The sequence below is a fragment of the Galeopterus variegatus genome, unplaced genomic scaffold (assembly GCF_000696425.1).
Source record: "Galeopterus variegatus unplaced genomic scaffold, G_variegatus-3.0.2 Scaffold2952, whole genome shotgun sequence".
NCBI classification, from domain to species: Eukaryota; Metazoa; Chordata; class Mammalia; order Dermoptera; family Cynocephalidae; genus Galeopterus; species Galeopterus variegatus.
This window is the reverse complement of record NW_007729063.1, coordinates 104,521-130,376: the sequence shown is the minus strand read 5'-3', so window position 1 is coordinate 130,376 and position 25,856 is coordinate 104,521. Positions and strand designations below refer to the sequence as shown.

The window sequence follows — 25,856 nt, the reverse complement described above, 5'->3', positions numbered from 1 at the left end:
AACACCCCGGGCCAAGGTTTGGGCCCCCCTTACCGGTATTTTTAAAAAAAAAAAAAAAAAAAAAAAATCCTTGTCTCGGGGGAGCCCAATTTAAGACCTTGAAAGATGGATCTAATCTTCCCAAGTGTAAGACCACAGCGTAAGATGGTCCTTCCCACCCTCTCAGAAGGTTGCGAGGTCCATCTGTTGACTGGGGTGGGAAGAAATGGATTCGGCAAAGCAAAGGACAAGCAAACACAGGAGTGGCACTTGTTCACTGTGAGACCTTGGGCGGGGCAGGCAGAGGCCGACTCTGGAATCTGTTAGCGAGGAGGAGAGCAGAGGGGGCTGATCCTGGGAGAGGTGATGGGAAGCCAGGCTCTGGAGACAGAGTTGGGGTAGGTGGAGAACACAAGTTGTCAGACTGCAGAGCCTGCCTGGGCTGGCTGAAGGCACGAGAGAGGGGCCCGGAGGAGTGGGTGGGAAAGGAAAGAAGAAGGAGGGCAGGGCCGGGGCAGGCACCGCTGCCTGGGTGTGAACCCAGCTCTGCCAGCTCTCTAGCACCTTGATGTTCACAAGTCACCTAGTTTCCTCTTCTGTAAAGTGGGTGCTATACCTGTGATAGTGTATGCCAACCACCTCCAGGATCCTACCATAGACAGACAGATTTGATACCAACAGACCTGGGCTATTAACTTACAGTAGTCCCCCCTTATCTGCAGGGAATACATTCCAAGACCCACAGTGAATGCCTAAAACTGCAGACAGTACCAAACCCTACATAAATTATGCACATCACTCCTCTTGCGCTTCAGGGCCATTATTAAGTCAAATAAGGGTTACTTGAACACAAGCCCTGCAATATCGTACGGTTGATCTGATAACTGAGATGCTACTAAGTAACTAACAAGCCGGGAGCGTAGACAGCGTGGACACACTGGACAAAGGGGTGGTCAAGTCCCGGTTGGATCACAGCGAAATGGCACGAGATTTCATCATGCTGCTCACAATGGCACACAATTTAAAACTAATGAATTATTTCTGAAATTTTCCATTTAATATTTTCAGACTGCAGTTGACCATGGGTAACTGAGACCATGGAAAGTGAAACCACAGATAAGGGGGCACTATTTGCCTGTCGATTTCATGACTGAGAGGATAACAAATCTCATCTCTCCCACTTCCTCTCTATATTAACAGTGACGACCATTTTATCAGCACCTATCATACACATCGTTTTTCAGCTAGCCTCTTCACACACTTTATCTCTAATCCTCACAACAACTCTTTGAGATGACTGTTGCCTTTGTATTCTACAGACAAGCATCTGAGACTCAGAGAAGGTAAATGACTTGTTCAAGGTCACACACCAGGGAGGAGGCGGAGTTGGATTCAGATGGGTGGTGGGGGGATTATCATTCCCCTGTTCTTCCTCCCAAGTGCCCAGGCCAGCACCAGCCCTCCCTGGTGTTATTCCAGCACTCCTGGCCTAAGTTGAGTCTGTCTTCCAAGAGACAGGCTCAACTCAACCCTGGTCAGGGCCTCAGGGAAGCCAGATCTGCCTCCCCTCCCCAAGTTCTCTGATCCCACAAACATTCCCAACACTCCTGTGCCCCCACCTCACCAAGAGATGGCCAGAGAGGCTCACTGCACCTGACTTGGGTCCACACAAGGACTCTGACAGCCTCTGCTGGGGCTTCAAACACAGCAAGAAGGACTCGGGTTAGCTGTGAGGTCCTGTCCCTCCATGCCTCCGCGAGACCTGTACCCCGTGTTCATTCGAGCCTCTGCCCCTTTGCTCATGCCTTCTCCCTGCCTGGGATGCCTGCTGTCCGCCCTCCCATTACTCACCTCTCCAAGTCAGAGGTTCCCAAACTTTGCTGCATAGTAGAACCTCCTGGGGCACTTTTTTAAAAATCCTGGTGCTCAGTTTGTACCCAATATAAATTAAATCAGAATGTCTGGGGGTGGGAGTCAGCCATCAGTATTTTTAAAAGATCATTCAATGTGCACAAAGCTTGGGAACCACTGCTCCAATCCTAAATACACACTAAAGTCACCTGCCGAGCTTTAAAACAAAATCCACCACCCAGGCCCCACCCCTGAGGTTCTGATTTAGGTGGTCTGGGTGTGGGGCCCTGGCATAGTTTTAAAAGCTCCCCAGGTGACTCTACCACACAGCCAGGCTTGAGAACTACCATTTTACAGTTCACAAAGGGCCTCTATTAAGCTTTCTCTCTTACTTCTGGAGACACCTCTATGCTGGCCCACTATCAATCCCATTTCTCAGATGAGAAAGCAAAGGCCCGGAGAGAGCACAGAGTTTGCCTTAGGCTCACAGCGAAGCTCTACTCTCCTCTGAAACCTGTTCTAGTCCTCCTTCCCCTACATGCTCTGACAATCAGAGCAAATACTTCCCTCAGGACTGCTGGAGAAGTTCATGAATCCTGACCCTGTCTGGACAGAGCCTACGGGGACTGACCAAGCCCTTCTTCCCTCGTGGCCCTCCCAGACAAAAAGGTAACTACAGAAAGCTCCTCACCCTCCACAATTTACACATCCTCATCCCCAAGTTAGGTCTGGTGACTTATAATCAGGGTGCCCATGCAATTTTTCATCCCCACATGGGCACTTTTGAGAATAGAAGGGGATGCTCTCAATAATTATACCGGGAGAGCAGGAGTAAACAGAATACATAGGCACCCTCCCCATGAGGACTCAGCCTCCATGCTCAGGCATGTTTGTGTAGTGCATCTTTTGCACCTCAATTGGGACTACTGACTGATTAAGACACTTGCTGTGCAGCCTTGGGCAAGTCACTTGGTCTCTCTGACTTTCCATATCCTCATCTATAATATGGGAAGCATAAAACTTCCTAGAGTTGTGAGGGTAAAATGAGATGATGTCTTTAAAGTGTCTAGAACATAATAGATGCATAGTAAATGGTGGTGATAAGGTTATCAGCTCACCCAGGAACACATAGACCCCCACACAAGACACACAGCACACATGCCACTTCCCTCTCAGGCACACCATCTCATGCACATACACAGTCACACACACACTGCCACCTGGGCACGCTCATAAACCTGCACTTGCTCTGCGGCTCAGGCACAGTGGGTCTGGCTATAAGCTTGCCTGGGTCCCCAGGGGATACCCATGGTCCAGTGGCTGCAATTCCCTAAGGGATCTGGCCACCAGAGGGCAGCACGCTTCCCACCCGCCCACCTCATCACTCTCTTTTCCTCTGGCCCTGGTGGACCCCCTTCCGTCAAAGATTCTATTCAGTATGTTCCTGGCTCACCCAGCCCTTTTCCCAAACTGTACCCATCAGTCTGGGAGGATATATGAACTTATCCTCCTCAGCCCCCTAATGTCACTAACGCTGGGTCCTGCTGCACAGCTACCCAGACCAGAGCACACAAGGACCTATGACCAAATATATCTAAATGTGGACACACCAGGATGCTACCTACCCTAGGGAGCTGAGGGCCTACAGCCCAGACATGCATACAAATCCTGCTCTACCATGTTCCACCTGTGGGAACTTAGGTCCCTGTACTTGATTCCTCTGAGCCTTTGTTTTCCCATCTGTAAAATGGACCAGTCATTGTCCCCTTGTGTGGCTCTTCTTTTCAGGGCTCGAATGTTACCTTTGCAGGGAGGCCTTCCATGGCCATTTCAAAGTTGCAGTTTACCTCCCCCCATGCACTCCCCATTCTGTTTATCTGTTTTGTTTCTACTGCACATTTCCCTTCTGACATTCTATAATTTACTTATTTTTATCGTCTGTCTCCCCATTAGAATAAAAACTTCAAGAGACTTTTGACTCTTTCTTTCACTGCTCTATCCCACCGTGCTTAGAACAGCGCCAGGCACTTCCTGGGAGCCAAACTGGTGTTTGTTGAGTGACTGAGGGAACTGCGTGGGGGTTAGAGGTGGTTTCTGTACAGTGTCCAACCAGGCGTGCGTCAGGACTGGACACAGGACAGGTGGAGTCAGTTCAGTTCTGGGGTCTGGCCCTAGGGACGTCCAGATAAACTCCAAAGCAGTCATTCCCCCTACTTAGAAGCGTCACGGACATTTGTCACTGCCACTGCCGAGAGGACGCAGTGGTTTCTACCACCCTAAGCCCTCCCGCCCCCGAGACTTCTCAGTGTCCCACCCAAATCGGATATGGCTCCGCCCCTAGGCCGCCCAACTCCCCCCGCCCCCAGGCGTCGGCCTGTCTCCACGCCCGCCACCTCCCCCAGGCCCCGCCCCAGACCCCGCCCCCAGGCCTCGGCCTGTCTCCACGCCCGCCACCTCCCCCAGGCCCCGCCCGCCCCCCGCGTGCTCACTGGTGCACTTCTTGACTTGACTGCCCTTCTTGAGCGCGTGGCGGCTCAGCTTGCAGTGGAAGTTGTCCTCCCAGAACTCGGCGAACCAGATGTTGCGTCGGTTGTTGTCCAGCGTGCGGCTGGAGAAGTAACGGTCGAAGCCTGGCAGAAAATAGGGACGTCAGGAGCTCACGCGTCCCCTTCCCCAGCGTCCCCAGCCCTTCCCGCTTCCCCCGGGGTGGCGGGAAGCAGGAGGGAGGGAAAAGCAAGCACATCCTCTGATCCAGGCCCAGGCGGAAAAAAACAAAACGTGGAGCATTTCATTTCATTCAAAATGAGAAGGGCTGTGTTAAGTCCTGGGGGAGCATGTGTGATCTACAACTGCTGCCTTTATAGAAGAAAAGCACACCAATGAGAATGTTTCCACGGCCTTTAACCACCGAATACTAATATAGGCCTCTTTGAGAAGGAGCCACCTGGGGGTCCTGAGACCTGAGGGTCCTAAGATTAGAGCACAGAGGCTGGTGGGGTTGCCCAACCTGAGAGCACCCAAGGAGACCCGGCCAGAGAAGGCAGGGGATCACCCGGGTCACACAGCAAGACCAGCTCCTGGATCCTCTCTCTTCAAGTCCACAACGTCCCCGTCACTGACAGCCACAGCTGCCCTCCTCCACGTGCTCCACGGGACTCACCAACTCTGCTCTCAGCCCAGGACATGCGCCCCAGCGTGGGCAGGCTGGCAGTGAATAATGCCCCCTCTGTCCTCCCAGTGCCCCTCTGCAGCACTGACCGTTCTGTACACAGTTGACTGAGCTGCCTGGGATGGGCCAGAGGCCCAAAAGCCCAACAGGGCTCACAATGAATGGTCGTGGTGAGCTTCCTGTCCATGGAAGGATCCCAGTGGAAGCCAAATGACTGTCAGAGCTGCAGGAGAAATGCCGGCCTTGGCCGGGGGGTTGGCCTACAGCAGGGTTTCTCTACCTGGCACTATTGACACTTGGGGCTGGATATTCTTTGGGGGGGGGGGCTGTCCTGTACATTGCATGATGTTGAGCAGCATCCCCAGCCTCTGCCACCAGATGCCAGTTGCACCAACCCGCCAATTGTGACAACCAAAAATGTCTCCAGGCATTGCCAAGTGTCTCTTGGGGGGCAAAATCACCCATAGATAAAAACCACTGTTCTAGGGCCAGCCTGGTGGCGCACTGCTACAGTGCGCCGCTTGGGAGCGCGGCTGCGCTCCCGCCGAGGGTTCGGATCCCACATACAGACCGGTTCCCGCTCACTGGCTGAGCGAGGTGCGGTGCGACACTGAGGGTTGCGATCCCGTTGCCGGTCCCGGTCCGGTACGGGCACGACACTGAGGGTTGCGATCCGTTACTGGACATGAAAAAAGACAAAAAGGGGGAAAAAAAAAAAAAAAAACCACCGTTCTAAAAGCTTCTCTAATGTCCCAGAGAGAAGAGGTACTTGTCAGGCAAGTCCTGGATTCAAATCCCAGCTCTGCCGCTTACAGCACTATAAATCACAATCTCTCTAAGCTTCAATGTGTCCATCTACTAAATGTGGATAAGAGTGTATCGCAGAGTTGCTGGGAAGCTAAATGAGATGTCTATTGGTGTGGCATTTGTAGGCACCAATAAGCCATAGTTACTGGAATTTTGTGTTTATTATGGCTTGGGGTTAAGGGGGTGGTGTGGAAATTTCCACTGCCTGTGCTCTCTGCCTCAGGGTGAAAAGGGGACACTGCTGTGTGGCTGAGCAAGTCTCTCTCCTTCTCAGGCCTCAGTCTCTTGGAAAGTTTGATGGAGGGGCAGATGTCTGTGGTCCCTTCCAGCTCCATCAACACTGGACTCTATTGAACGCAATGAGGGCAGGGAAGGGGGAAAGCCCTGGGAGCCTGCCTCCCCCAAGGTGAGGACCGCAGGGTCCCTACCAAATCAGGCCACTAATGGGAACTTCACACCTCATTCCCTGTGAGGTTCTGGCCAGAGCAGTTTGTTCCTGCCCAGGGAGACTGTGGGTTCTGCCCCGAGAGGAGGGGATTCAGGGCAGGGCAGGCCCAACCCCAAGGCTGTCCCGAAGACTTCCAGACCCAGGCAGGCTCTGCAGGGAGACCCCAGCCCTTCACATAGCACTCTCGCTTATAGCGTTCTGGCAGCTCCCAGACCCCTTCTGGCAGAGGACTCTCTCCAGGCATGGCCAGGCCCTCACTTCTGTCCCAGATGGGAGAAGGGATAGGATTATGTAGGGTGAAGCACAGACCTTGGTAGATGAGCCTCCTGTGTGTGCCACACCCCTCCCACACCCAAAAATATCTGGAAGGAAGGAAGAAAGGTCTTGAATATGGATTCGAATTCTCCTGTGTTGAGTGTGGCTTGAAAGGCCTCCCAGCCCAGAACCTCAGAATACAAGAGGCTGTGGGGCCAAGGAAGAGGAAAGAAAAGATATGGTGAGATGAGGGGAAGGAAGGGAAGGAAGCAGAGGAGGGACAGGAGAAGGGGCGGTCTGGGATGATGCTGACAGGTGGGGGTGGGGGGAGTGTGGTGGTCCCGCCTTCCGGGCCCAACGACCTACCTCGCACGGACATCCTCTTGGGGAGGATAGTGACAGCACCCTCAGCCACCTCCTCCAGGTGCAGCACGGGTGCGATCTTGGAGCCCCAGCTGTCAGAGCCCATCCAGAAGAAGTGGCCAGTCTGGTTGGCCCTTCGTGCTGCCTCCAGCACACGCCTGTGGGAACACACACCAGCCCAGCCTAGCTGTGGCTGTCCACACAACTGCTCCCAGCCCTGGCCACACCTGCTTGTGGACCCACACCTGCCCCCTCACAGCCCATGCCTATGCCCCAGGCTATGCCTGGACCCTCCACCCCTGACCCACATGAGCTCAGGGCCCACAGCTGCCCCAGCACCCATGCCCACACCCCCAGGTCCATGGTTCCCCCTATCCTGGCCCACACTACCCATAGGCCCCTGGCTACCTCTCTCACCCATACTTGTCCTCCCAGCCCATGCCTGCCTCCAGGCCCAGTGTGCTTCTCCAGGCTCATGTCTGTCCCTGCAAAGACTACATCTGTCTCCCCAGATGCACACCTGCCCCACGTCTGACTCAGGTCCCAGGAACTACATCTGCCCAGCCCCGTCCTCTCAGATTCATGCCTTCCTGGCCATACACCCACACCCACATCCCCTGGCCCATCCTCACACTTATAGCCAACTTCACACACACACACACACACACATGCACATACTCGCACCTCTCTACACCCTCACCCCCTGCACTTGTGCCCTTGCCAGCAGTGCCCTCTCTATTCATCCCCTCTGTGCCAACAGCCCAGGTCCTTCAAAGAGATGCTCCCCATACCCTGCCCGGATGAATGAGGGTGTGGGGCCACCGGGGTGCACACCCACCTCCAGTGCCACTGTGACAGTGGTCTTAAACCAGGGACCCAAGAGCCCAGCACAGGACCCAGGAGCCCACAGGAGGTGCTCAGTCAGTGTTTACTGGATGCATGAATTAAGGGGCCCTTCAAAGACATCTCTCCTTGAAGGGGAAAACAGGGAGGAATGTGCGTGCCACAAAGGAGAGACTGGAGCAGAGCAAGTGAGAGGCTGTGATGTAGGAACTGTCTGGGCCCTGCCCATCGCTGAGGGCCAGGACAGACTCCAGGGCTGGGAGTGGCTGCTGGGCCTGTGCAGGAGGTAGTCCCTGGGGCAGGAGGGCCAGGGGCTTCCAGAGGGAAACAAATATTTCCAGGCCCCAGAGCTTGAGTAGCCTGGTGTCCGCCATCACCCCAGCCCGCCCTCCCCATCATCTCTCCACATTTCCTGGCCCCCCCAGAGTGCAGCCCCCACCTCAGATCACCACTAATGGTAGGTGGGGCTGCTCACAGAACCCACACCCACAGCCCTATTAATACCCACCTGCATCCGGCCAGCCCCAGATGTCCAGAACTCCCAACCCTCCAACCCTGCAAAGTCACCCGGGTTTATTTTTACTCCTGTTTGCTTCTGAAAATGCACGTGGTCTTCCCTCCTCCAGCCTTCCAGGGACCCAGCAATGTCCCTGGGGGATTATCTGTTTTACTGCAGCTCAGAAGTCCAGGATGGGGTCTTTACCAAGTGAGAAAAAGAGTTTGAAAGAATGTGACTCAGGGTGGTGCTGGTTGGGAATAGGAGGGAGCTCCAGGGGGAGAGGTGGGAGACAGGGCAGCCTTGGCTGGGCCAGCGAGTGGCCAGACATCTGAGGGAGGAGGCCTGAGGGCCACATCTGCTGTCTCGACCTCCTCTGTGAATGCTGGGGCATGCCTCCCCCACCAGATTTCAGGCAGATGCTGTGTGTCCTCCTCAGCCTGGGGGGCTCCCTGAGGACAGGCTGTGTCTACCCCTCAGACTGGGGAATCTCTGAGGCCTGCCCTCTCTTGGCCCTGACACCTATTCTCAGGGAGCTAGGAGCAAACGAGGATATGGAGGAAGGGAGGTAGGTTAGGAGGGGCACTCGAGGGTCAACTATTAAGTACACCTGAGTTTCTGACCTGTGACCCAGGACCCAGGGGCAGACGTGTGCAGAGAGGGCCAACTACATGGCCCTGGCACCCAGAGTCCTCCTGCTCCCAGTCTGCAGATGTAGAAACTGAGGCCCAGGGAGGGAACCATACTGTCCACAGGGAGTGTGTGCCCAAGCCAGGACTAGAACCACAGCCTAGACCTCTCGCCTGCACTCTGAGCTCAACAAAGAAAGGAGGGAGGGGCTGAGAGGTGGCCAACACTTACTGGGCACCTACTTCATGCCAGACCCTGCTCTAAGCCGCTTATGCACATTCCGACATTCAGTTCTCAAACACTATCAGGCAGCCATCATTAGCTCTTTTATTTTGTTTTATTTTTGGCAGCAAAGAGGTCCAGAGAGGTTAAGAAATTTGCCTGAAGTCACACCGCTAGTAGGTGGGAGAACAGGATTAGAACCGAGGTAGTCTGGCCCTAAGCCTGTGGCCTTAGCCCCTCCATTAAAGCGCCCTGCTTGCCATCCCTGGCAGGTAGAATGGATGCAGGAAACAGAGAGGTGATTGGGAAGGGGTGCCCCATTAGCAGTAGCCTGATTCCTAGCCTGTGGGGTGTCCCCACTCACACACTCACTCACCCATACCTCTCTGGATCCCAGGGTGGGGTCAGGCTTGCCTGGGAAGTCTCCAGCAGGACAGGACCTGAGGCTCTCCCCATACCTGCCTGGCTCCCAGTGCCCACCCAAATGCCACCTGCCCTCACCTGATGTCATCCTCGTTGGCGAAAATGATGACTGCCCTGGCATTTGAGGTCTCCAGGAGGCGCCGGATGATCTTGTCAAACTCACCCGTCTTGGGCTCTCGTGGTATCTTCACTGACTGGGCGATACACACGCCCCCTGTGGGAGGGGCACTGGTCAGCCTGGGCAGGCAAGGAAGCCTGAGTCTCCCCACCATCCCCTCCAACACACACTCGAGAGAGAGCAGCTGGGTGCTGCCCAAGGTCCTCCAGCCTGACTCTCAGCCCCCGGGTCCCAGTCTCAATATGGCCTGTGCAGTCAGAATAGCTGCAGTGTCAGTCTTGGCTCCACTCAGCAGCTGGTGACCCTGGACACATCACTGAAGTACTCTGTGCCTCAGTTTCCCCACATAGCAGTCAGAGGCAGCAAGAGGCAAGAGGCAGTATAACATCATGCTTAGGAGCCAGAATGCCTCAGTTCAAATCTCGGCTCTGCCACTTACTGCTGTGTGACCTCAGGCTGGTTACTGACCCTCTCTGTGCCTCAGATACATCACCTATGAAGTGAAGGTAATAAGACTACTTACTTCACAAGGTTGTTATAAAATAAGTGAGTTAGCACATATAAATACAATAACGTCTGGTACCTAGTAAGTGCTTAGTAAATATTGGTTATTTTTATTGTAACCACCTCATATGGTTTCTTAGAGGATTAAATCTGAAAATGAGAGCCCAGCCTGGGCCATCAGTGCCCCCACAGCCACACACACACCTCCTGGGGCTCCTGTCTCTGGGGCCCGTGCCCACCCACAGGCCTTCGGTAAGAGCAGCACGTGTGGCCGCTGACTGGAGCCATGCAGGATAGGATCAATACATGGTGTTGCTGGGATTCACATCTAGGCTGTGTGGCCAGCAGAACCCCTGGGAGCACTCTGTGCTTCACCCAGCCGGTTCCCAGCCTCAGACGTGTCTCTCAAGTGCTGGCAGGGGACCGGTGTCATTCATTTATCTAAATCCCACCTGATCTGGTACAGAAGCATGTGCGGACCGCTGTGTACCATCCACTGCATTCGGCAGATGAGGAAACTGAAGCTCAGAGAAGAGAAGTGGCTTGCCTTAAGCCTCATAGTCCCCTGGCCTACTGGCATCTAGGGGCTGGGACCCCCAGAGAATAAGACCCCTGAGCCCCTGTTGGCAGAGTCAGGGCTGTCGATGGAAAATCATGACAGATTAACCTTAATGAAGCCAGACCCTTTATCTAAGTGCTGCCCTCCTCTGAGTCCCCCTGAAAACAGGATCCTTTCCTGGCCCAGCCAATGCCTCAAACCAACCACCTTGGCTGGGCACCCAGCTGCCACCCCTGGGCACCCCTGGGCCTCCAGATGACCACTTGGTCGGGGCTAGCACCATCTGAGCCTTCTGCACAAACTCGATGCCCTAGTACATCAGACACTTCTGTGCAGTGGCCTGAGCTTTAAGGGTCTCACTCATAGTGCGAGGGGGACATGACCCACCCACCAGCCCACAGCCAACATGCCAGCACCCAGCTCCACCCATGGAGGAGCCCCCACCCAAGGGCAGGAGGTGGCAATCAGGGAGGCCACCCCTAAAGGTGGTGACACTGAGCTGAGTCTTAGGGGGAGGGAGGTGTAAGCAGCCAGGTGGTGGGCATTCTGGGGAGAACAAGGTGTGCTCACTGGAAGGAGTGGCTGCTATGTGCCAGGCCCTGCTGGGCCCGGGCCACAGATACCACACACACGTGCACACGTGCATGCATGTGGACAACTCCTCGGGTCTCTCCTAAGACACCCAAGAAGCTCCAAGTGCCAGAGAAGAGCATAGTTACCAGGAGCTTGTGGGGAAGGGAGAGAAGGAGCAAGGATCCTTGGGCAGGACTGGGGCCCCTTTCAGTCCTGGGTCCCAGAGAGAGCCAAGGGGAGGCAGCCTGCTGGCCACAGTACTGGCCGTGCACTCATGGCAGCCGGGCAGGCACTCAGCTCCAGCTAAAACCTTCCATATGGTTTCTTTCCAGTTAGAAAGTGGGCCAATTGTGACATTTCTCCCCCCATCTGGGGAGACAGATGGACAAGAGGAAGAGGCTGGACTGGGAGGGGAGGGAAGGGGAGGATGAGCCACCTGGCTCCAGGAGGGAGGGTAGGCAGGGGATGGGAGTTAATTGCTCTCACACAGGGAGAAAATGTTAGGTTAAGTAATATTTCTGAGTGATGCTCCTCTAAGAGGATGAGTGTGATGGTCCCACCTGGCACGTCAGGGTATATCTTGCAAGCTTTGCTTCGCTGGTTAAAGAAGGATTAGGTGACCACAGCTCATTCCCAAGAATGTGAGTGAGTCACAAGGTACCTGAGATGCAAGTGTGATCCGAGAAGGATTTGCTATTCTTGCACACACAAGAGATGGGGGGACTGGAGGGGAGCTGTGGTGTTATGCAGAGCTCAATAATACTAATGAATATTTATGGAGTGTCCAATGCATGTTCAATATTACTCTGCAAGTTTTACATGAATTCACTCATCAGAGGTCAGTATCACCACCACATCTCCAATTAATAGATGAGGAAACTGAGGCACAAAGAGGTGAAGTGGCTTTCCCAAGGTCATGAAGATAGTGAGGAGCAGACCGGGGATCGAGCTCAGGCCATCTGGCTCCAGCGGCCACCTTTCAGCCAGTCATGTGGGGAAGGGGGATTGGATTGTGGAGTCAGAGGACCCTGTGGGACCATGAGCATGTCTGGGGCAGAGTGCCTGCCCTGGGGTGAGTGCCCTCTGGTGTCACTGCCCCCAGGGTGAGAAACCAAGTATCCACAGGTCCTTTTGCTTCACTGTCCAACTGTCAGCATGGCTGCTCAGGAGAGTGGGGGACAGGGGCTGCTTCCTGGGGTGACACAAGCTCCTGATGGTGGTGTAGCCTCTGCCTCAACTGCTCTCCTGGCTCCCTACTGCAGCCAGAGAGGACTGGGGTGGCCCAAGAGGGACCAGCATTTACTAAGCACCCACTGCATGCCTGGCACCATGCTCGGCCCAGTCTCAATGAATCCTCACATACCCCAGGTGCAGATGCTAATATCCCCATCTTATAGATGAGGAAACTGAGGCTCAAAGGTGCTAAATAGCCTGACCCATGTCACATGCCAGTAAGCAGGTCTGCAATCCAGGTCTGTGTCCAGAGCCTCCCTCAGGCGGAGAGGCCCCCATCTCCTGCAGCCCTCCCCAGCCCTGGAAAGTTCCCTCTCCTTGTCATCCCCTTCAGCCTCAAAACAATTACTCCACAGCATCCACCCAGAACAAAAGGGCAGTGCTTCAACGTCTCTGTTGTTTAGCTGGGGTGGTGCATACACATGGTCATGGGATGCACACACTAGCACATTCCAGCGCACACAACCACACACAGCCAACACTGCTACAGACCCTAAGTCACACACCAGAACTCTCAGCCCTCCCATGTCTTGCCCCTGCAGCCACAGCGCCATCACTGTGGCACCCACAGCTAACCCCCCACAACCCCCCAAGTGTCCTCTTCAAACTTCTCCACCAGGTAGGGGCACTTCTCCCCCTCCCTACGCCCTTCCCCCAGTCTCTCTCATTGAATAAAATAAAAACCCATGAGTCCATACTGATAGTAAGTTCAATCAAATTAAAGCCCACAAAGCCCTCAGGGAACAGCTACTCCCTATCTTAGGGCAGAGGCTGGAGCCTCCAGGTTCCAGGCACAAGATCACAAGTGGCAGAGGAGACATGGAGGAGTCTGGGGTTCCCCATTTCCCCAGGCTCTCCTGGTTCTCCCTGGCAACCCCCTTACACTACTCCCCAGTCCCCGTCCAGCCTCCTGCCAGTACCACAGCCATCCAGCTCTCGACAAGCACCCCACTGCCTCATGCTGGCTGCAAACTCTGCCATCCCAGGCTAGCCAATGCCTCTCTCCTCATTGGGCCAGGGGCAGGAAGCCACAGCCACTTGCCAAGAACATCTGAGCACATGGAGCCTGTAGGGACGTCGAGACCTCCTGGCCCAAGCTGGAGAGAGAGCAAAAAGACCGAGGCCAGGAGCGGCATTGCCAGGAGCTGCTGTGTGCTGCTGGGGCAGAGCCCACCTCCAGATGAGGCTCTCACCGCCACCACACTGGGAGGTTCAGAATCCAGGCCAGCCCTCGACTGCTTCCCCACAGGAACCTCCGACCCCAGCCCACCCCCCGCCGGAGCCCACCCCGCTCCACACCCTCCCCTCTCCCTGCACTGTCCCACCCGTCAAAGCTGACTTGGCCTTGATGCCATCCCTCAGGGCTCTGCCTCTGCTGCAATCAAGCTGGACATCCAATCAAGGAATGTCAGTTGGAACACTTTGGAGAAACACGTGGCGATGTCTAGCAAAGCTGAATGTGCCTGCAAGCTAGCATTTCCCTTCCACACATTCCAAGGAAACTCCAGCACGTGGCGCTGGGATTCACTCAGAGACGTTCACCACAGTGTGGTTTGAAACTGCGAAAAAATGGAAACAACCTAAATATTTTACTACGGGAGAATAGACAAACTATGTTATATTCGTTCAATGGGATATTATGTAGTTAAGATTAATAAAACAGCTCTTGTGTATCAACATGACAAATCCTGAAAACACAAAATTGACTGAGAAAGCCAGTTGTAGCATGATCTGTCCCATTTATGTAAAATTTAAAGGCCACATGTAATATTTACTATTTATGGAAACATACATACATTTGCATATGAGTAAAAGCTGCATGAAGGCTTGAGATTTTGCCTGTTGTATTTATTGAATTCTCCCTAATGTCCAGAACACTGCTTGGCACACAGTAGGTGCTCAAAAAGTGTTTGTTGAATGACTAAACTAAGCCAGAAGGAACCTGCCACTTTCAGAATTGTGGTTACCTCGAGGGAGGGAAGGAGAGAAACAGGATTGAGGTGGGCTCCAGAGGGGAGCTCCCACTCAATCCACAGTGGTTTTTTCCTCAAAAAATAATGAGAATCAGAAGCAAGTATGACAATAGGTAAATATTTGGTAAACCTGGGCCCCAGGACTCAGGCTGGACAAAGCTTTCAGACATGGGTGTCAGCAAGGGCACGCCAGCGTTCACGGGGCACCGCCTGGTGGAGAACACACCAGAACGTGCCAGAGCTTCCCTCTGTCCGTGATCCGGGGCCACACGGCCACTCCCAGCCCAGTGGCATTTGCAGCGCACCGGAGGGGAGCCGCTTGTGGAGCCTGCTGCCTGCCTTCCTCCACGCCTGCCTGGGGCTGCCCCTCCTCCCAGCCATCTGGCCCTGAAATCCTATCTCCCCCTGAGGACAGGCTGTTACCTGGCCAGCCCTTCCCTAGCATGAGCTGGAACCCTCCGCCTCCCCCAGGCTTCAGGCACCTGCCCTGACATGAACATGATACACACAGACTCCACTAGCGAAACTTGATAGTGGCTTCCTGTTGTACTTTGTGGTCTCTATGCCCTTTCCATTTGTGGTCGGGTGACCTTTCCTCGTGTTCTCCAGGTCCAGCTGATGTATCTGGGTCATTGTCTACCTCCAACTCCCTCCCCAAGGCAGGGCCAGGTCTATGTGTCTGTTCATTAATTAATTCATTCATTCATTCACTCTTTCTTTCTTTCTTTCTAAAAGTACCCTGCTCAGTTTTTGGCATAGTCAGTCCTTAAAAAGCAATAGCAAGTAGGACCCTTTCCTCAGGGGCTCACAGTCTAGTAGGGAAGCAAGACCAGAAGGGAGAGTGCCTTGGGTTGAATGTCCCCCCAAAACTCAATTCCTACTGTTAAGAGGGTGGGAAATCCTACTATGGTCATTGAAAGGTGGGGCCTTCGAGAGGTGGTGATTAGATTGTAGCACCATGCCGTAGTGAATGGACTAACATTGGTGGTTAGGGGTGTGGTTCTGAGGGCTTTAAAAGAAGAGCACAAGACTTCCGGTTAAGATGGCAGAATATATGGTCTCCAGCATCACCCTTTCCCACAAATCAACCAATTTACAACTATAAGAAAGCAACAACAGCCAAGCCAGGGATGCTAGACCTCAGGGGAAGAGGAGGAGAGACTTACAGAGTGCATGAAGGCAGGAGAAGCCGCAATGAGAGAAAGAAAAAACCACTCTGACCATTTCGAATCCTGGCCATTTCCAGGCGAGAGCTGCTGAGTGCACAGAGCAGGAGCCAGTAAAAAGCCACAGCTGTGCCTTTCTGATGAAGTTGCTTGGAGGCGGCAGGGGAGAAGAGGGCCTTCGTGTCCCCCAGGCCAGCAATGCCACTAATAGGGTTCCCATGGACCCACACAGGAGCAAGGAGCCACAACAACTGAGAAAAAGGAGCCACTCAGAGGCCAGTGGGTCATTGCAAGGGACCAGTGTATGGCCTGTCCCATGGGAAGTGTTTGCAGCATGGGCGGTGGGGGAGACAGGCCCACTGGGAGAACACTGGGACACAGCAAGGACAGCTGATCTGCCCCCCAATCAGTGAAGGACCACTCAGAGGAGACTAGTCAGGAATATAGAATTGCATGGGGTGCAGTTTGATGAGAAGACTTGGGCCTAGACCAGACCTTCTACACAACCCAGGTGCACCAGATTGCATGAGAGCCGGAAGTACCTATAAAGCCAACCATTAAAATCTGAGCTGCACAAAAAGCCTTCCCTAGGGAATCAGCAGCAAAGCAGCAATTTAGCTCAACCACAGAGCTCAAGTGCTGGTCCCCACAGGAAGTTCCCCCATTTTAGAAGTAAGCAAAGGACAACAAATTAGTTTCAGTGCAGAGTTTAAGTGGTGGGAACGGCAAATAATCCAACACAGAACTAAAAGAAAAAACAGAGTACCCACAACCAAAGACAAAGTTTCATATTAACTAGTAAAGGTCTCATTTCACCAAAGAACACCTGTAACACCTAGAAAGACCGGAAGTCCTCTGGGCTACCAAGCCAGAAAGGGGGGAGGGCCAGGGGTCTCAGCAATGCACCTCCCACACCTGCAACCAATCCTGAGTGGGGGATGAGGGCCTTGGCCACGCCTCCCGACATGCACAGTCAGCCCAGCGGCAACCAGCGAGCCAGCGACCGCTGTAGGAAGCTCCCTGTGCTTTACCAACCCGGGGTGATGGGGCGCCCAGGGCCTTGGCCACAACCCCCAACACACGCAGCCAGCCCAGTGACAATTACCAGACCACAGCAAGAGGGGCCCTGGGTTCCCGAGCTGAGATGGTGGGGGATGACAGCTTTTGCCACACACCACTAACATCTGCACCCAGCCTGGCAATGACCAAGCCACTGCTGGGAGCCCCCCAATCACCCCTATGGGAATGAGGGTGTTGCCACAGGCCTCAATCCTGCTCCTCCTCCTTCCTCCTTCTTCCATCCTGTTTCCTTCCCCTTTCCCCTCTCCCCTCCCACCCAACTGCTCCGCAACAACATCCTAGAATGTAAAAAATAATATTAATAAAATTACATTTTCTAAAAATAAATAAATAAATAAAAGAAGAGCACTTCAGAGATTAAGTCTCTCTGCTCTGCCCTTTTCTGCCACATGAGACCCCTGGGTCACTGTTGCCACCACCAAGGCCTTCCTTGGATTTTGGACTTTGGACTTTCCAGCCTTTGAAACTGTAAGCAATAAATGCCATTTTCTTTATAAATTACCCAGTTCCAAGTATTTTGTTATAAGCAACAGAAATGGACTAATACAGGAAGCAATCAGCTCAAGAAGAGCAAGGCAACAGTGCTCCCAGCAGCTGCCAGGCCCCCACTTCACGAATCCCAAGTGTCATTTCTTCAACAACCCACATTTACCGAGTACCTGCAGGCACATCTCCAGGGCAGGCAGAGGCACCTCCTGCACCACCATGCCCGCATCATGCTACATTACTTTCCCTTCACTGAGTCAGCATATGTTTACTGAGCGTCTTTTATGTGCCTGGCACGGTGTTAGATGCTGGAAGGCAGCTGTGAAGAGGGCAGAGCCCCTGTTCCATACAGGGTGGGAGTGAATGGTAAGCATCCTAGACTGGCTGCAGAGGAAATAAGCAGCATGACGTACAGGAGGGAGGCTGCGGCTGAGTCCCCTCGCTCCACCGGATGCGTCCTAGAGGACGGGGACATTCGGGCTAGGCCACGCAGCTGAAGAGGCAGAAGCTGGATCTGAACTTGGGTCTGGCTTTTCTCTGGGAGCTTCTGCCTTGTCTGAGACCCAAGGAATTGAAAACACTTTGTGACTTGTAAATCCACCCTCCAGGGAGGTATCACTGCTCAGATGAAGTCATTTTTCTGTCCTCCACTACCTGGGATTGTCTGTGCCTGAGGCGTCTCCTTGATGCACCAATGGACTTAGGTCTGCACCAAGCATGACTGCGGCACCTGCACTCAGCTGCCTTCCCCCTCCAGCCTGAGCCCGCACTGTGCCCGGGACTCACCCCTCCCAGCACTTCCCTGTCCCCCACGGCATGGCTCTCCCCACTCCACATGTCTAAATAAGTCCTCCCCACCGTCCTGCGAGGCCACTCCCTCAAGCAGTCCCCAGATCCCCTGCCTTCAAGGCACCCCCACTTGTGGGATGTGCCCATCCTGATGCAGTCAGCCTGGGCAGGCAGAAAGAAAAGGCCTTCCACAGGAGGCACCTGCTTATGCCCACACCTCCCCCCACCCCCATGTCAGGGGACAGTCAGGGATCCCCTGAGCTCTCAGTCTTGTCCTCTGGCACCCCCAGGAAGAAGCTAAGCTCCAGCCTGCAGGCAGTGGGGTGGGTGGGTGACTGGGATGGGGCACTGTGTCCATGGCCCCCAATGGAACTCCTTGACCATCCTTCTTGCTCTAGCACCAAGGGCCTGGATGATACTCTGAAACCCAGGCTGCTAGTTCTGCCCAGGCAGCACCCTGACACTGGGCTCCAGACAAGGAAGGAGAAAAATCCTCCTCCTGAGCACTGAGCAATTTCCCCACAGTCTCAGTCTCCAGCCGCACAGTGCAGCGGCACAGCAGGGCCTGGCCTCTCACAGCCCAAGCAGCTGGTCCTGGATGCCAGCAGAGACACGGGCTTCTCTCTCTCTTTTCCTCTTTTGTATCCTTTTAAATTTAGAAAGGGAGAAAAACAATGATAAGACAAACCCTAAGAAATCAAGTGGAAAAATCTACATTACGGCAAAATGTGAAGGCAGCAAATTGCAAGGGGCTGGGGGTAGGGAATTACACACTCCACAGGGCAGGCGGTGGGGGGGTCCCGTGCCTCCCCTAGGTCCTCCCTTCTTTCCCTCCCACACTAAAAGCCAGGCCCTCAGCAGCTCCTTTCCCAAAGCAGCTCTCAGAAGAGACCAGAAATGGCTCCTCTCCTCAGCAGGGCTGGTAACTAATAAGGCGCTACCTTTGCTTTCAGCTGGGAGCAAAGCCTTAACCTAAACAATGGAGCTGGAACAGCGGGTTCCAGGCAGCAGAGCTGCAGCCAGAGGTGTATTCTGAGGTAGAGAAGACACCCAGGCCCTGAGCAAATGACCCCGTCCCCTGCAGCTGCTCTAGGGTGAGCAGGGGTGTGGGGACGGGGAGGGTGGGCCTAGCTCCAGCAGGGTCTGGAACTGCACAGAGGGCTCCAGGCCTGTCCAGGGGTTGGGTGCTCCCAGCCTCCTCCCCTCCATCCAGTTTCCAACCAGCCTGACACATGGGTCCCACTTACAACCCTTGGTGGCTCCCCACCATGCATGTGTGTGTGTGTGTGTGTGTGCACACATGTGCACACGTGTGCAACATCTGAGGCCTGCATCTCCTCCTCAGGTCTGCAGCATCCAGCCTTGCCCCAGTCCCCACCAGGATCTGTCCATCCAGCCCCATCTGTTCTCCACCAGGCCTTTGCCCAGGCTGCTCCCTCAGGAGAACCCACCTCAGCTGGTCAGCAACCCTCTAGCTCCCCAGCCCAGCCCTTGCTAGGCTGTGATTACCTCCTTAGGTTCTGTCTTTCTGCTCAGGGCCACACAGAGCCCAGGACACATGCTGCACCTGCTCGGGACAGACAGTGGTCCATGCTTGCTGGGTGGCTGAGTGCCCAACTAACAAGGTTGTGCAAGGACACTTGGCAGGAGCTGCTGGCATAGGCGTGGGGCAGAGGTTCTAGGTATCCGAGAAAGGCACCTGCTCCTGCTCAAACCCTCCCACCTCCTCTGCAACTTACCCTCTGAGCTCCTGCCTCATCACATACACAGGCACTAAGCACCCATTTTGCATGCATTTTGCAATGTCTACATCTCACCAGGCTCTGGGCTGCAATGACAATCTATGTGCAGCATCTGCCTTGCAGGGTTAGCTCATGAGCTCTGGCCACGTGCATGGGGCGAGCATGATGCATACCTGGACACCTCTCCCCCCAATCCTTCTGGTGGGATTTTACCTTCTCCACCTAGGAGCAAATTCCTTGCCATGAGTTTTGGGAAATAGGTGTGCCCAGGATGAACAAGTGAAGAAAAGTGTGAGCCAGTCATGCAAACTGGCCAGGTCCCCAGGGTCTGCCTGAAGACAGCTGGGCTAGTAGTGAAGGGCATGAGGTAGAACATTCATCCTCCCTGTTGCAGGTGATTTGACTCCAGCCTCTGGGAAGCAGTGGGCCCATGGTGAGAGATTCATCTGGATCCACAAAGACACAGGTACCCAGGGACAATGAGGGGTCAGTCACACTGGTTTCCCACCTGGAGGTTCCCCCGATGCACCCCAGTGGGCTTAGGTTTGTGCAAAGCCTGGATATTGTGCCTGTGTTCAGCTCTCTGCTCCCATCCACCCTGAGGCAAGGACAGGACAGCCAGCCACACCACTTACTGGCTGTGTGACTTTGGACAAGTTTTTTAGCCTCTCTGATTGTCAGGCTTCCCATCTGTGAAATGGGGAAGCACAAACTCCATCTGGTGGGATTGGTGTGAGGGTCAAGTGTGATGGTGTTTATGAAGGCCTGGGACTCCCCCTGCAGCCAATGCCTCTGGAGGGGGCAGGCCTAGTGGGGTGGGGCTGCTCAGGCTGGTGGCAGGAGCCAGGAGGATAGGACCTCATCACTCAGCCAGGTCAGGACCCAGGGCTGATGAGGTCCATAGCTCTGGGGACCAGGAGCACCTGGTCACCCAAGAGCTGTCCCCAGAAAAGGGTGCTGAGCAGAACCTAAAGCCCAGGGACTGCCCAAGGCAGCATACACATCCTTTCTTTCCTGAACATTCTCAGCACCTTACCACAACCACCCCCAGCCCTGCATGCACACACATGCACACATGGCAACATATACCCTCACAAAACCACACACTACATATCACCACAACCTCACATGGTCTCTGGTCACAAACCCTCACACAGAGACACACACAACCCCACATGGTCACATACACACTGCACACAACCACACATAACCCCATATAGTCACATACACATGACACACAGACACATATAATCCCACACAGTCACACACACATGACACACAGACACACATAATTCCACATTGTCACATACATATCACACACAGACACACATAACCCCATATAGTCACATACACATGACACACAGACACATAACCCCACACAGTCAGACATGCATGACACACAAACATAACCCCACACGGTCACATATGCTCACCACACAGACACACATAACCCCACACAGTCACATACACATGACACACAGACATGCATAACCCCATAGTCACATCCAATAACCCTGCCTGACCAAACCCAGTGCCCCTGCATGGAGCGCTAGCACACAGCACCTACAATGTGGCACCCCCCACAGCACACAGCCTCACGGGTCTCCAGCAGTCACCACACATGCACAAAGCATCCCCTCAAGCCCATCCTCTTCTTAACTGCGAAAGGGCTCCTTGTTGAGTCTCCTCGGTGAGGGCCCCAATTCTCCTGAAATCTGGGGGTGCAGGGGCAAATGGTGGGGAGAGAAGGGGGACACAGGCATCAGAGAGCTGGCCAGGTGTGACACCAGAGGCCAAGTCTGGGTAGAGACTGGGCTCATGTCCCAGCTCAGTTACCTTCTGCTTCATGATAAAAGCCAAGTTGCCCAACATCTCTGACCCTCCACTCCCCCACCTGTACAGTGGGATGGCATTATCCCCATCCCCCAGACACTGCAGGGTTGATGTGAAGACTAATGTGGACAGGTCCGGACCCTGGGGGGAGACTTTAGGGGGTAGAGAGAGGAGGCAGGTCTTGGGGGACTGGCCAGGGCAGCTGTGAGATCAATGCCTCAGAGCTGAGCCCTGCTGTCCCCTTGCCAGCAGGCCTCTGGGCAGCGTAGGCAGCATTGTTCAGAGCTGCATTATTCATGGTGCTCGGCTCTGAGCAGAGGGAAATTTGCTGAGTGATCGACCTAATATCTTAACACAAACCCATTTAGGCAAAACACCTTTGAAGCGAGAAAGGCGGAAAAAAAAAAAAAAAGGGAAGCGAGGGTGTTTGGAGGCAGATGATGGCGGGAACAGACTGAGGGAGCAGCGCACAGAGAAATGGCTGGTTCCTGGTTCCCACCGCAAGCCCCCTGGGAGACCCCAGCCCAGCCCCAAATGGGCCCCAGCTGTCCCCACCCTCAGTGGCGTGCCTAGCATTCATTAATGGAAGGAATCCCACCCACTTCTCAGGTTTGGTTCAGAGAAGGGGAGGGGGTCTTCCCAAGGCTCACACAGCAAGTCAGGGGCCAGCTGACAGCTAGACCCCAGACTGCTGAGTTCAGGGTCCTCTGCCAAGGTCACCCCTTCTCAGCCCGGAGACCATGTGGTGGGACTGCAGTGAGCAGGGCCCTCAGCCTGACTGCATGGCTCTGTCCCTGAGTCGGGCCACAATCAAGGCCAGGACACTGGAACATGGCTGAGGACCCTTGAGGAACCACTTACAGAACAAGACCCCTGACTCTCCAGGGGATGAGGTCACACAGCAGCTTTTCAGTCCCTTGGTCAGCCTCATAACTTCACCTCTACCACAGCAGGACCACTTTCTCCACCGCAACCAGAACTCTCCACCCTTGAGCCTTCACCAGTGCTGGCCCCTTGGCCAAAAATGCCCTTCCTCCTTCCCCATCTGCTCAACCCCACCCAGCCTAGCGACCTGATTTCTCTGCCTCTTCCCATGAAATCTCCCAGCTCCTTCCCGCAGCTGGAACTCGTCGCTGCTCACTTGGGCTCTCCCTACACCCCTGGGTCCTCTCCACTGCCATCCTCAGCCTTGTGTTGTGGTCAGTTTTGTAGCAGGCATACTTCAGGGTGAGGGCTGGAGCCAGGCTGCCTGGGTTCAAATCCCAGCTCCACCACTTTGGAGAAGTTACTTAACCTCCCTGGGCCTTGTCTCCTCAAAATAGAGTATGAAGAATAAGTGAGTTAATACCCATAAGGTGCTTAGGACAGGGCCAGGCACACAAGTCCTCCATAAGTATTTGCTCTTATGATGCCATTAGTGTTGGCTTCCTCCATCGGCGCATGAGCCCCTTAAAGGGCAGACAGTCTTCCTCATTTCTAACCCCCATTTCCAGCAGAGTACCAGACACACAGTAGGAGCTACATCAATGTTAGTTGACCTGAGCCTAATTTCCAGCAATGTAGTCTGCCAGCCTCTTCAGCCAAGACATGCAAGGAAGAGGAGCTGGCGCTGGCTGGTGGCAGAGACACTGTGAGGGGGCAGGCAGGGTCACAGAGAAGATGACCTCCAGCCAGCTCCACCCCACGGTAGGAGCCGAGGCTCGGTCACACAGGGTTAGGGGCCAGCAGCCGGGCCTGCACTTTGGCCAGAGAGGAACAGGCGGTTGCAGACAGGATGAAATATGTAGGAGCCCATATCCCTGGGAAGAGGAAACTGACAGGCAAAATGAAATGTTGAGATGTAATTACCCAGGCAGGCCAAGCATGTCTCCGCCGGCGGGCTCAGCACCCCAGCCTGCCACAAGCAGGCACTGGGTAATGAAGTCCTTCCAGACCCCTCTCCCACACCAGCCCTTGCCCGTCCTCTTCAGGCTAGAGCAGGGGGAGGGGTGGCACAGCCCTCTCTGTCTCCTCCAAGCTGACCCTTTCCCTGGCAGAACAGCCAGAGACACAGAGAACAGGAGGTTTGGGTCGAGCCCTGACACCAGGCCTCAGCTTTTTCAGCAGGAAAATGGGGCTACTGGCCCATGCCAGGGAGGGTGGACCAAGACAGTGGATGTGGCCATGCTACGTCAATTGACTTTGGTGGAGGATGATGGTGAGGGTGACTTTCTCCTGCAGTGAAGACAGCAGCAGACCAGCCTGACCCAGTGCACAAGGAGAGGCCCTCTTGAGACACTGAGCTGTCTAGGACTCAGGTTAGTAGGAGCTGACAGACAAATGCCAGGGGCTAAGGCCCAGATATGGGCCCTGAGCTAGAGAAGTACCCATCCCACCCACAAACTGCCCCAGGCTCTCCCAGCACTGTTAGGGAAAGGCTTGGAGCCTCAGAGCCTGTGGGATTGCTTGGCCAGATCCAGGAGTGGGGAGTGGGACCAGGCAGAGAGGGACAGGGGACTCCAGGCCTGGATTCTGGGAGCAGCCTCAAGTAGGCATCAGGAGGGGGTCCAGGAGCAGGAGCAAGGGATAGGGGTCCTTCCTGTATGCCAGAGCTGGGGAGAGATTGGGAGCATCTGTTTGTTTTTCTCAACAGGCATTTGGGATGGGACAACTTTTCAGTGTCAAAGTGTCCTGTGTTGCAGTACAAGGGATGTCTTGGGAATCTGGGCACTGAGTGGAACTCAAGTAGTAACCCAAGTTGTTATGAAAATCCAAAGTGCCCCCAGGGTTGGGGTGGGATGCCCAGAGTTAAGAGCTCCTTTCTGATTAAACTAGGGCCCAGAGAGGGGCCATGATTTGCCTAAGGCCATCCAGCACATGCCATTCATACATGCTGCCCAAGCCCCCTGCAGGCTGGCTCAGCAACCCCAGATAGCTCAGTGCACCTGGGGCAGGTCCAGTCTCACCTGGCAGCGGCCAGCTGACTCCTCGGGCCCTAACCCACTGTGCACCTGACCCCTGTCCACAGCATCTTACCAGACCACGCCCCATGCCTACCACACAAACTTCAGCCTGCCCAGCCTGGCCCCTCCAACTCTCCACCAAAACTCCAGTCCCTCCTGGTCACTCTCCCCCCTCACACTTTCAGTGGCTCTCACCTCCTTCGGGGCCAAGTCTAAACCCCTCAGCCCTGTCCAGAGGCCCTGCAGGGCTGACCCTGTCCAGCTCCCCAGCCTCATCTCCCATCACTGTCCACCTGCAACAGCACCTACAGCTTCAAACACAAACCAGGGTCTTTATTGAGACCGTTCGGTCTGCCTTTGATGTCTAATTCCCCTTCCCAGACTCTTTTCTTCTTCAAGTCAGCTCCCATCTGTTCTTTAGGATTCAGTTCAGGCCTCCTCTTCCAGGAAGCCTTCATGAGTATCCCCAGGCTCTTCCTCCCCTTGATGCCCATAATGATCTCAAAGTCTGAATCTCTACACTCAGCACCATGAATGGAAATTATTTGACCAGATGCCTCTGTGCCCACCAGCCTCTAACTCTGGGGAAATCGCCATTGCTGGGCCCTGATTGTACATGCTGCCAGGCACAGAGCATTCACTGATTTGGCAATAATTTACTAAGCACTCCCAGTGCCAGGAGCTGTCCTAGGTGCTGTGGGTGTAGCTGTGAACAGAGAAGAATCCTGCTCTCGTGGAGCTGAGGTCCATTATGAAGTAGACAATAGATGCTGAGGAATGAAAGAAGGAACAAATGAATGGACTGATTAAGAGCTGGTCTGTCGTCCAGAAGCCTCCTGACTCCATCCCCAGTTCCTGTCCTTCTGCCGCCCTGCTCTTCCGGCCTCCACCCACTCACTCCCTGGCCCCATCCTCTGCCTCCTCTCTCTCTCTCTCTCTCTCTCTCTCTCTCTCTCACACACACACACACACACACACACGCACACAGTCACACTCACACCTGGCTCTCCCGTTATCCCACAGCTCTCCACATTCATGTACCACTCCACAAAGGAATAATTTTTCACGTTTTCTCATCAGCTCCTCCCAATCAACCCATGTCCTAGGATTATGACCATTTTACAGACAAAGAAACTGAGCCCTACAGGCCGGAGCCTAGATCTGGCTGCCTCCACCTCCCCTTTCTCCACCCCATTTCCTCCTTCTCCTCCACTTTCTACCTCTCCCTGCTCTGCTTCCCACCTTCTGGGGTGAGCTGGGAAGTTTCCTCTGTTCTCTGAGCCTGTTTCCCTCTCTGTAAAGTAGGGTGAGCAGTGAGGCTCTGGGAGACGGTAAACAGGGCTCTGCTGCCCCCTCCTCTGCCCCTCCACAG

The 25,856-nt window shown here is 54.4% G+C and overlaps 1 protein-coding gene across 1 annotated transcript in view; it reads right to left on the bottom strand.

The window, feature by feature from the left end:
• The window catches only part of GRM4 (glutamate receptor, metabotropic 4), a 119,917-nt gene that overhangs the window by 29,542 nt on the left and 64,519 nt on the right, over positions 1-25,856 (bottom strand). Inside the window, exons 4-6 of the mRNA XM_008583521.1 lie at positions 9,565-9,700; positions 6,876-7,030; positions 4,320-4,460 (exon numbers count right to left, since the gene is read on the bottom strand). Of these exons, the coding sequence (XP_008581743.1) occupies positions 4,320-4,460; positions 6,876-7,030; positions 9,565-9,700 (432 nt within the window). The remainder of the gene's footprint in view (positions 1-4,319; positions 4,461-6,875; positions 7,031-9,564; positions 9,701-25,856) is intronic.